Genomic DNA, 11,203 nt, shown 5'->3' with positions numbered 1-11,203 from the left:
CTGAAACAAAAAGTTTAAAAAGTTTAAAAGTTAAAAAATTGATAAAAATTCTATTCATTAATAGATGGCGGTGCGTGCAGATTAAAACATCACGTACGTGTGAATCCATGGTGTATAGACCCTTAACGGCGCAATGGCATAATCGCTAGAACATCCATCTCCTACACCGGTATTCCGGGTTTGAGTCTTTTATCTTTTGATTTCGTATTGTTTTTTTACTGTTTGCATGGGATGGCATGGCATGGCATGGCATGGGATGTCATGGGATGGCATGGGATGGGATGGGATGGGATGGGATGGGATATGGGATAGGATGGGATGGAATGCGGTGCGATAGGATGGGATTGGATGCCATGGAATGGGATGGATGCATGCATGCATGGATAGATAGATAGTTCGATTTTTTTGGGTATTTTCCTTTCAACCAAGCGGTCACCAACTGAGTAACGCCACTGATTTGAAATTTCCCCGGGCAACGCCGGGTATCCCGCTAGTATATATATATAGAACGAGATAGAAAGAGATAGAGAGAGAGAGAGAGAGAGAAAGAGAGAGAATATTTTTATTTCATTCAATATTTACTTCAAACAGGAGAAAAATTTGTCTCAGTATATGTAAACCTTCGCTTACTTTTGCATTACAGTTACTTTCCGTATTTATATCAGCATATGCGGAAGAAAAAGGAAGAATGTTAATTGAACAGATAAACATAAATATCATTAAGTATCACGTAAGATAATCAACTCATTATTTTCCTCACAAAGAATTGAAATATTAAGAGGACAAAATGGTTAGGACCAAGACTCTTTCCTCGTGGCAGGTCGGCATGTATACCCGTATATATATTTTTTTTTATCAAGGCTTAGGTGTGATCACGGGGGCTTTGCTGTTGAATAAAAATGAATACGTTTAATAAAATCGGTTTAACGAAGTCCTTAACGAAAATAAATGTTACATAAAAACGTCAAACATGCCTATGTAAAGATTTTGATATTTATCGGACATAACTTGCGTTTGAATTCTTCCACGACCAATAGGCGATTGGATTATTTTCATCTTACTATTATTTAATTAAACGATCTTCTTTATCATATAATATTTGCATGAAAGTAAACGTTACTTGAAAGCCGCTTCAAGGTTAACGCTCGCATACGCCTGTAAAACAATTAGAAGTAATACCCTGCTATAACCATATAATGCTGAACTTTACACACACACACACACACACACACACACACACACACACACACACACACACACACACACACACACCCATCTTCAGAAGACGCGCACGTGCATGCACGTATATTTGCACGCGTGCTCACAGCGATATCAACTTCGTTCGTTAACTATGACCGTATGTTTTGTTTCAGATGCCATGTCGATCCCAGAAATACTCGGAGCAAACGGGAAAACTGGTCCGTTGACGAATTAACGACTGTTTACGCAGCATTTCCGCCAGGTAAGTAACTAATATGGGTTTTAAAATACTCTAATTTCGCAGCACCCTGGGCGGCCGCAACTATACGCTATGCTATTGTAATTAATTACTCCGCCCCACTATTTGTACAACGAATGTGAAAACAGCCCGCAAGCAATGTTGCCCTGTTCGTGGGGGCAAACGGATGAGTAAGCGATAGCTTGTGATACATTCACTACAGACCCAGTATCGTAGATTCCACGTTCTGGTATGGCCGACACGCACACAGCCACTGTAAATATTAGGTAACATAATATATTGTGAGATATTCTATTGCTCCCCGATGTTTCGTGGCTTTCATTGGTCTCTAGTGGCCGCGTCACCACCGATGGCTCGCCAAAAATATCTCCGTAATTTCCGCGCTGTTCGCTTTTCGTGTCTTCGAGAGAAAAAGAATGCCGAGAGTAGAGATAGATAGATAGATAGATAGATAAAGGAGAGAGAGAGAGAGAGAGAGAGAGAGAGAGAGAGAGAGAGAATGCGGAGATTAGAAATAGAGAGACGGAAAACTACGTCGATATCAACAAGACGTTTAGGAGGAGTGCACGTTGATCAAGCGTGAGCGCATGCCGGTCACCGATGGATAGTATATTGTTATCTCACAGTAACAGTATCCGACATGAAGCAGTTATAGAGCGTCAGTATTGCGCGGAGAATCCCTACAGCTCAGCAGTAAACCCCGCGCTGCATGGATGGGTGGGGCAGCGGGGAGGAGAAAGGAGGAGGAGGAGGAGGAGGAGGAGCGCGAGAGAGGAGCAGCAGCATAGCGCGTGTATATTTGCATCGTATACATATATATATATATCTTTAAATACAAAAAATAGAATGAAGTGTCAGTTTTTTTTATATATCGAGAACATCTGTCTCTTCGTCAGGCTTCACAACAAACAGAATCTGAAATATCGGATGTGATATGAATATTGAATGTGAATATTCGTAATATATGTACATATATATATATATATGTATATTTATTTATTTATTTATTTAGTAATTAGAGTGGCTGTTTATCAAGTTATGGATATGCGATGGATACACAGCTGTCCGATATTGAGCGCACAGCGTCGTTAGAGACGTGCTGAGATATTACATTTATTGCTAACCGTGAACGAGTTAGCTGCAATAATAACTAAAACCAGAATCAGGGTAAACATGTTTTTACTTTTGATGGAAGTGATATAGATCGGAACAGATTTGTTAATTATATGAATGGCATAATTTTACTGGAAATAGAATTAGGATACCTTCATTAACAACAGAATTCAAATTAATATTGTCATCTATTTTACATATTTGTCTCAAAATTAACATGAAATTCTCTTCAAGCACATTGCAAAATAATGAGAATATTCCGCAATGTCATATTTTAACGAAATAGGATTTTACTTGTTAGTGCCAATGAATTCTGTTAATATATGATTCAATTTAATATATCCCCAAGGAAGGCAGCTGGAAATGAATAAGGTAGCAAGAGAATGTTTTTTTAAATATAATCTCTCTCTCTCTCTCTCTCTCTCTCTTTCTCTCTCTCTCTCTCTCTTTCTCTCTCTCTCTTCTCTGCTCTCTTCGTCTCTCTCTCTTCTCTCTCTCTTCTCTTTCTCTCTCTCTCTCTTCTCTCTCTCTCTCTCTCTCTCTCTCTCTCTCTCTCTCTCTCTATATTAATATATATATATATATATATATCAAAAGCTAATAATACAATATATTATATAGGTATTATTAGCTCTTGATATATCTATATATACTATAATTTGGCTAATCTTGTGTGTGTGTGGTGTGTGTGTGTGTGTTTGTTTGTGTTCGCTTTTCGCCCTGATTTGTCACTCAATTCGCCGCTAACTGAACGATATATTCAGAATCACACGTGCTGGGAGATGTGGTTCTGGCTGAGAAAAAAATTAAAAAAAGTTTAAGTATTAAGTATTAAGTCAAAAATTCGAAAAATGCTATTCGTCAATAGATGGCAGTGCGTACAGCAGATCCACATTCACATACGTGGGAATTACAATGGCTCTCTTTGACTGCCGCCGTATGAGCATATCAGAATCACCACGTCTGGAGATGCGTTCTGGCTCAAACAAAAATACTATTCTCAATAGATGGTGCTACGTCTCAGATCCCCCCCCGCTACTGCAGATTCCCCCCTGCTCACTCTGCTTTGACGTACACCGTACTGACAGTAGTCACGTGGCCAGTAGCCTTGCTGCAGGGTTCTGATGTACCCAGTGCAGTGGTTTTCTTTTCAGTTTACATGAAATATTTAACTTTATTTGTGTCACTTACATGGAGTTTATATTTAAAGACACAATTGCTGGTCTACGGGTATACTTTCTGCTAGTATATAAAAGCTGTTCAGCCGAATTAGTCCGTACTCGCATAACTAGAGAACTCCGCAGCCTAGGGAAAACTAAAGATATTTTTCAGAATCAGCACGTCTGGGATGTGGTTCTGGCTGAAACAAAAAGTTTAAAAAGTTTAAAAGTTAAAAATTGATAAAAATTCTATTCATTAATAGATGGCGGTGCGTGCAGATTAAAACATCACGTACGTGTGAATCCATGGTGTATAGACCCTTAAGCGCGCAATGGCATAATCGGCTAGAACATCCATCTCCTACACCGGATTCCGGTTTGAGTTTTTTATCTTTGATTTCGTATTGTTTTTTTACTGTTTGCATGGGATGGCATGGCATGGCATGGCATGGGATGTCATGGGATGGCATGGGATGGGATGGATGGGATATGGGATAGGATGGGATGGAATGCGGTGCGATAGGATGGGATTGGATGCCATGGAATGGGATGGATGCATGCATGCATGGATAGATAGATAGTTCGATTTTTTTGGGTATTTTCCTTTCAACCAAGCGGTCACCAACTGAGTAACGCCACTGATTTGAAATTTCCCCGGGCAACGCCGGTATCCGCTAGTATATATATATTAGAACGAAGATAGAAAGAGATAGAGAGAGAGAGAGAGAGAGAAAGAGAGAGAATATTTTTATTTCATTCAATATTTACTTCAAAGCAGGAGAAAATTTGTCTCAGTATATGTAAAACCTTCGCTTACTTTTGCATTACAGTTACTTTCCGTATTTATATCAGCATATGCGGAAGAAAAAGGAAGAATGTTAATTGAACAGATAAACATAAATATTGAAATTAGGATTTATTAACATTCTAAATAGGTTTTATTCGATTTTCCCGTATCACGTAAGATAATCAACTCATTATTTTCCTCACAAAGAATTGAAATATTAAGAGGACAAAATGGTTAGGACCAAGACTCTTTCCTCGTGGCAGGTCGGCATGTATACCCGTATATATATTTTTTTATTATCAAGGTTTAGGTGTGATCACGGGGGCTTTGCTGTCGAATAAAAATGAATACGTTTAATAAAATCGGTTTAACGAAATCCTTAACGAAAATAAATGTTACATAAAAACGTCAAACATGCCTATGTAAAGATTTTGATATTTATCGGACATAACTTGCGTTTGAATTCTTCCACGACCAATAGGCGATTGGATTATTTTCATCTTACTATTATTTAATTAAACGATCTTCTTTATCATATAATATTTGCAATGAAAAGACGTTACTTGAAAGCCGCTTCAAGGTTAACGCTTGCATACGCCTGTAAAACAATTAGAAGTAATACCCTGCTATAACCATATAATGCTGAACTTGAAACTTAAAGCCGCACAATGCGCATCGAAGCTAATTTCATCCAGTACTAGAATAGCAAATACTTCGTGTCATGCATAATCACACTATCTTATGACAAAATAAACTCTAGTTCCTCCCATTTCACTGCCGCGTTGTCTTATAAAAGGTATTTGATAAATACCTTCAATGTTGTTAAAATTCTCTGATGTTGTTGACAGTTTCCTCGCAAGCAACCGGTAGCGGTGCTGCGGTACAGCAGTACGGGTGTAGCAAAGATAAAACATGTGACGTCACCTCACCACTTCGAGGCTAAATTGTTTGGCAAACAGTCGGCGTTTGCGCCAGAATGCCAGTTTTCTCACCTCTTTCTTTGGGTTTTAAGCAAAGCGCAGTGAAATGGGAGCAACTAGAGTTTATGTTTGTCATAAGTAGTGTGATTATGCCATGACACGAAGTATTTGCTAGTCTAGTACTGGAGAAATTAGCGTTCGGATGCCATTGCTGCGGCTTTAGTTTCAGAATGCCAGTTTTCTCACCTCTTTCGTGTGGGTTTTAAGCAAACGCGCAGTTGAAATGGGAGCAACTAGAGTTATTTTTGTCATAAGGTAGTGTGATTATGCATGACACGAAGTATTTGCTAGTCTAGTACTGGAGAAATTAGCGTTTGGATGCGCATTGTGCAGCTTTAAACCGTGTCACACCCACCCCATCTTTAAGATGGTTCAGCAAAGAACAATAATCGTTAATACTGTAGAAATATAATGCGTTATCCTGTGGCCTCTGTTTATACTTATAGTCTATTGCGGTTCAACATTCTTGCTTAGCTGCATAGATGTCCCGTATATATACATATGTTCTTCTTATGAGGCTGCATTCATTTAAAACTTTAGTTATGATCTAGCGATATATTGCTAAACTTTAATTTAAATATTGTTTATAAAATTAAAACTTAATTTATAAAATTTGTTTTATAAAATTTAAACAAAACTTTGTTAAATATTGCCAGAACCGAGATAAGAAGCCAAAAACAGAAGGAAACCCCATTTAAATAGATTTAAATGGGGTTAAAACGTGGTCGTCTTGGACACCTGCCACTGCAAAGAACCCAACTATTGTACGATATAAACAGTCAGTTTTACAAACCCTCTGTACATCGTCGATATAGGCATGTACTGCTTTGTTTACACTTGTTTACACATTTTACAGATAAAAGCCTCTACATACGACATTGACAAACGCCCGAAATTGATTCCCCTGACAGTCTACCATTTCTCATACGTAATCTGCCTTGTAGAGATTAGCGGCAAAGCATTTTCTCTAATAATCATTTCGCTGTTACCGGGAAATGAGCGCCAGTCGGCGAAACAAATAGCGACTGTCTAGTTTGTAATTGCTGCTTCGTTACACGCTCTGCGTCCGACATTACGGCCGTGAATCCCTACGGTAGCGGCGGTAGCGGCTGCGGCCTCCAGCCTCCCAGCAGCAGCACTACCCGCACGATATTAGTCCCGTAACGTTGCTCGGGTGAGCCACCACGAATTACGTGCACGCCGCTCGTCCTATCTCACAGCGCCGCCGTACGCTCGTGAGGGCCTACGGGATAGCAGGGAGAGAGCGAGCGTGCGTGCGGGCGGGCGTGATTTAAAGCCGCGTTCCAACAGTTCTCATTATTTTTCTAGGTTTAGGAGGAAGGCTCCCTCGGGGACGCGGAGTTCCCACTCTCGCTCGCGAGTAGTTGTCCCTGCCGACGTCGCCACGCGCATGCGCAGCTGCTGCGAATATCTACACGTCGTTAATACACGTGAACTAAACTTTATTGCTCCACAAATCAAATTCATTGCCTGGAAGTATGAGCTCATATTTTACGAACTCGTACCTCGGGGAACTGCAGAGCGAGCACGATCACTATAGCACAGGTCAACAGAACCGCATCGGTGGCTGTGACCCGCTCCGCCAGCTCTCGCACCACTACGGACCGGATGCTAGCGGTGCCGACGTGCACGCCGACGCGGCATCGGTCAGCGCGACCTACCCGCGCTTCCCGCCATACGACCGCCTCGATATCCGACCGATAACTAGTCAGCAATCTCAATACGGATTCGGATCGCCGTGCGACCCGCTAGAGGACAATGGTTGCGCGACGCACGTGTCGCCTGTGCCGACACCGCTACAGCAGCAGCAGCAGCCGCAGCAGCAGGTGAATGGTCTTCACGAACAGCAGCAGCAGCAGCAGCAGCAGCAGGATCGTCCGCATTACACCAGTTGTAAATTACAGCCGGTATCTCAAGCGTCGCCCGTCGCCGCCGCGTCGCCTCCCGAGGATTCAACAAGAGGCTACCAGACACCGCAGCCTGGCCTCCAGCAACAGCCGCAGCAGACGGCGCAGACGGGACAGTCAGGAAATGCCATGCCAATCTACAAATGGATGAGAGAAACGAACTGTGAGTACATTCATAAATCCTTCCTCATGATTTTTATAGCCGCGCGCACCTGCTAGTCTCCCCTCATGCACCCCCTCCCCCACCCCTTCCCCCACCCTTCTCTCCCCCGCGCGCGCGAGACGCAAGTTTTATACCAGCTGTCTGTCAAAAATGACACCAGATGGCAGCATATATCAAATTAGGTACGTCCATGATACGTTGGCGATCCATTAGATTCGTTATGAGTTTAATAATGCTATCAACGTCTAAATATGACGAACGCACTAACAACGACGGGTTTGAATTGCACATATACTATAATCGTAAATCGATTTCGTCGGAATAGCTTCATAACTTCGGCGAAACGCTGACGCACGTATATAGATAACCCGACACACGCACGACTGTAGCGCTGCGCCGCTGTACACACGTAGGTGCTTTAAAATAATTTATTATCAATATAAATAGAGTTTATTGGCGCGTTGTAACAAAGACGCGGTAGTTAAGCGTCCGCAGCCGTGTTTAAGTGACCCCATAACAGAAGGAAATTAGCCACTAACGCTTAGTTGTTACTACTAGCTGCAGCGCGATTCGCTCACTCTCTTATCACAGCAGGTAGGTGAAGGCAGCGTCTTGTAACACAGTGCAGTGTGGCAAGGTATATACACACACACACACATAGGATCTCCCGTGATAGCGAGTTGTACGTGTAGCTCCGACTCTGATAGTCTGTGTGCATAATTACAGGTCATGCCGGAGCGCTATTTTTACACATATACATGTATATAGTTTTCATATCTATGTCTACTTTGTTCTCTCTACGGAAGAGCGCGACATGTGATGTAATGTGATGGTGTGTCAGTTGTTACGTTTGTTCATCGCGCTAGTTGCGTGTCAGTTATACCAGTGCTGAAATCATCATCTTACTACTGAGTAGTGACCTGCAGTGTGATCTTCTACATCGTTGGACCAGTAGAGGATGCTGCCTGAAGGGAAATGATCTATGAGCAATAATGTTGCGTGTTGGGAAGTGTTCCGAATTCCCGGCGTCATCAGTGCGTGTAGTGTGTGCCCGGAGAAGTTCTAAGACTTCAATGACATATGTTTCTTGAGCGACATGTTTAGCTATTTCTTTAGTGATATATATATATACATATATATATAACACTAAAGAAATAGCTGAATATCTATATATATAAATATAACTTTTTGCACAATTACTTATTTCATAGATGTTTTGTAGGTATGTGTATTTAATTACCATTATGTATTTAAGGTATAGGTTTGGTTATGATTACATTATAGTATGCATCTAGCAAAGACTGAATGTCCGAACTTACGCGTTATGCGTGTTCATATACGCAAATAACGATTGTATATTAGTATATATATATATATATATATATATAGTTAGATGATTTTTCCCAGCCACCCACCATGATTATACTGTGGAGATGGGGTCGGTGTAGCAGGCGAGCGGTCAGCGCACGGAGGGAGGGTTATTAGTGCTACACATGTGCGCAGCATGCGGTCTGGCGCATGTCTGCATGTCTTACAGCGACCAGAGAGGGCGTTCCCGTGTCGTCGTTTACTGGACGCGGGAGGCGTCTAGTGCAGCTCAGGATAGGATTCCTACCATTCATATATATATATATATATATACCATATATTTTTATTTATTATACTATACATACTATACTATTATATATTATATTATATTATATATTTATATTATACTATTTATTTGTATGTATACCATTGTATGTATACTATACTATTATATTATATTATATTATATTATATTATATTATATATTTATATTATACTATTTGTTTGTATGTATACCTTCTTTTTTAGGAATTTAACTGAGCGAGCGCTGTAGTGTCCTTCACCCCAAGTCCTCAGATGCATTTACGAACTCATGTGTATTCTAAACTTGGACCGTTATTGCCTGAAAGTATTGTTCTTTTTTGGCCGCTATATAATGCAGACGTGTGTGACATTGTGGAATGCCACCAGAATGATAAACAGATGTAGTCGGTGCGTGGCTTTGATGGCGTTGAGTTGTTCGCACAGCACAATAGCGATGGCAGTCGCTTCATTATGGCAATGCCGCCGCGCGTGCACGCACGCGTGATCTAATGCCTCACGTTTAAACCTGGTTATACACTGTCGGTTACCTGCGCGTGCACGCTGCCACGCATGCACACGTCTATAGCAGTATATAGCAGTAGCGTGTGGTGGGTGTTATAGGCTTATATAGTCTAGCTATAATTATTTTATTAACTCGAGCGCAATTCACATATACTATATAGGATAACTTCGCTGTTGTAACAATTAGTTTACTTCGCTTGTGAATTCCGTCAATTCAGGCATGTCTCATATTTTCATTTATTTATTTGTTAATTTATTTATTTGTTTATATATATTTATTTATTTATTTATTTGTTTATATATTTATTTATGCGAGTTACCGTACTAGGGTGAGTATTATATAAGACAATGTTTTAAGGTTCTCGCGTGTCTAAGCATGGATCATCTGTGTGTGTCTGCTTTATCGAAGAGCCGTGGGGAGAATTGAATTCACGCACCCAGCTCCCGCTTACATGATTAATAGAAATAGATGGACGGGTGAAACAGAACGCATAGTAACGAGTAAATAGCCACTTTCCATTATTTCGTTCTCGCTCAAGTATTACATTGTTAAGCAAAGTACATCGTATGAAATCATAACGTGCCGCGCGCCGTGAGTAACTATCAAATTCAGTAATTTCGACAATTGCTATATTAATAGTTAATTTTCAAGTCCTGATAGATAATTACCAGTCAAGAATGAATGAAATCTGATTTACAATACATTTTCGTGGCTGTTTATCATGTTGAAATGACATATGAAGTAGTAAATAACTCGGGTGGTTTGCGTTTTTTATCGGCGCGTTTTTCCGGCCACTACGCTCCCCGCGATGGCACCTTATAATCTGCAGCTAATTCGTTATTTGATCTATCGGTTTGTCCGAGGTTCGTCAATAATGAATGTTAATTATTGCAGAGCCGTACAGGGCGCGCGCACACGCGGACCATAGTTGTAGTGTTGGAGAACACACATTATGCAGACTACAGTATATACCGCTCCCTGCCCCCCTCCCCCTCAACTCGTGTGCCGCGCCACCCTATCACAGTCAGGCTCGATGCTAAACTGTAATATCGATGCGTAGCAGGCGCGGCCATTAAGAATGTTATTTGTTATAACGCGAATTATCTTTTCAGCGCGAATTTGATGTTATCGCGAATGACTAGAATTTATGTTAAAAATGATCGTTCGTGTGTAAACAATATACTTCACATCCTCAATTTTGGACATCGCATTAATTTACAATTACAATTGCGCATTTATATCGTATAGAATAAACTTTTATCTTCATATCATTTATTAGACTGAAGCGGTTTGTGCTCGCTGAGAAAACAAGGGGTTGTAGCGTTGTGTGTAATATATTCACTGTACTTCTACATACGTATAAATCTACAACGAAACATTACGTAATTAAACGTGGTTAGATATTATATACGTACATGTAAATAATTATACATACATATACATATAAACACATTTATAAAGCATTACGTAGTTCTTTAA

General features: G+C 40.5%; 1 protein-coding gene across 1 annotated transcript; it reads left to right on the top strand.

Moving 5' to 3' along the window:
* The first annotated feature begins 6,998 nt into the window (after nucleotides 1–6,998).
* LOC106820787 (homeotic protein antennapedia-like) lies at nucleotides 6,999–7,646 on the top strand. Its single transcript, XM_014825356.1, has one exon. The coding sequence runs from the start codon at nucleotides 6,999–7,001 to the stop codon at nucleotides 7,644–7,646; it is 648 nt and encodes a 215-aa protein (XP_014680842.1).
* Nucleotides 7,647–11,203: the final 3,557 nt, after the last annotated feature.

The sequence above is a fragment of the Priapulus caudatus genome, unplaced genomic scaffold, assembly GCF_000485595.1.
Source record: "Priapulus caudatus unplaced genomic scaffold, Priapulus_caudatus-5.0.1 Scaffold47, whole genome shotgun sequence".
Taxonomy (NCBI): Eukaryota; Metazoa; Priapulida; class Priapulimorpha; order Priapulimorphida; family Priapulidae; genus Priapulus; species Priapulus caudatus.
This window is presented reverse-complemented; position numbering and strand designations above follow the sequence as displayed.

What these genes read in the sequence shown, in the direction of transcription:
- LOC106820787 (XM_014825356.1), top strand. Translation starts at nt 6,999, where the DNA reads ATGAGCTCATATTTTACGAACTCGTACCTCGGGGAACTGCAGAGCGAG.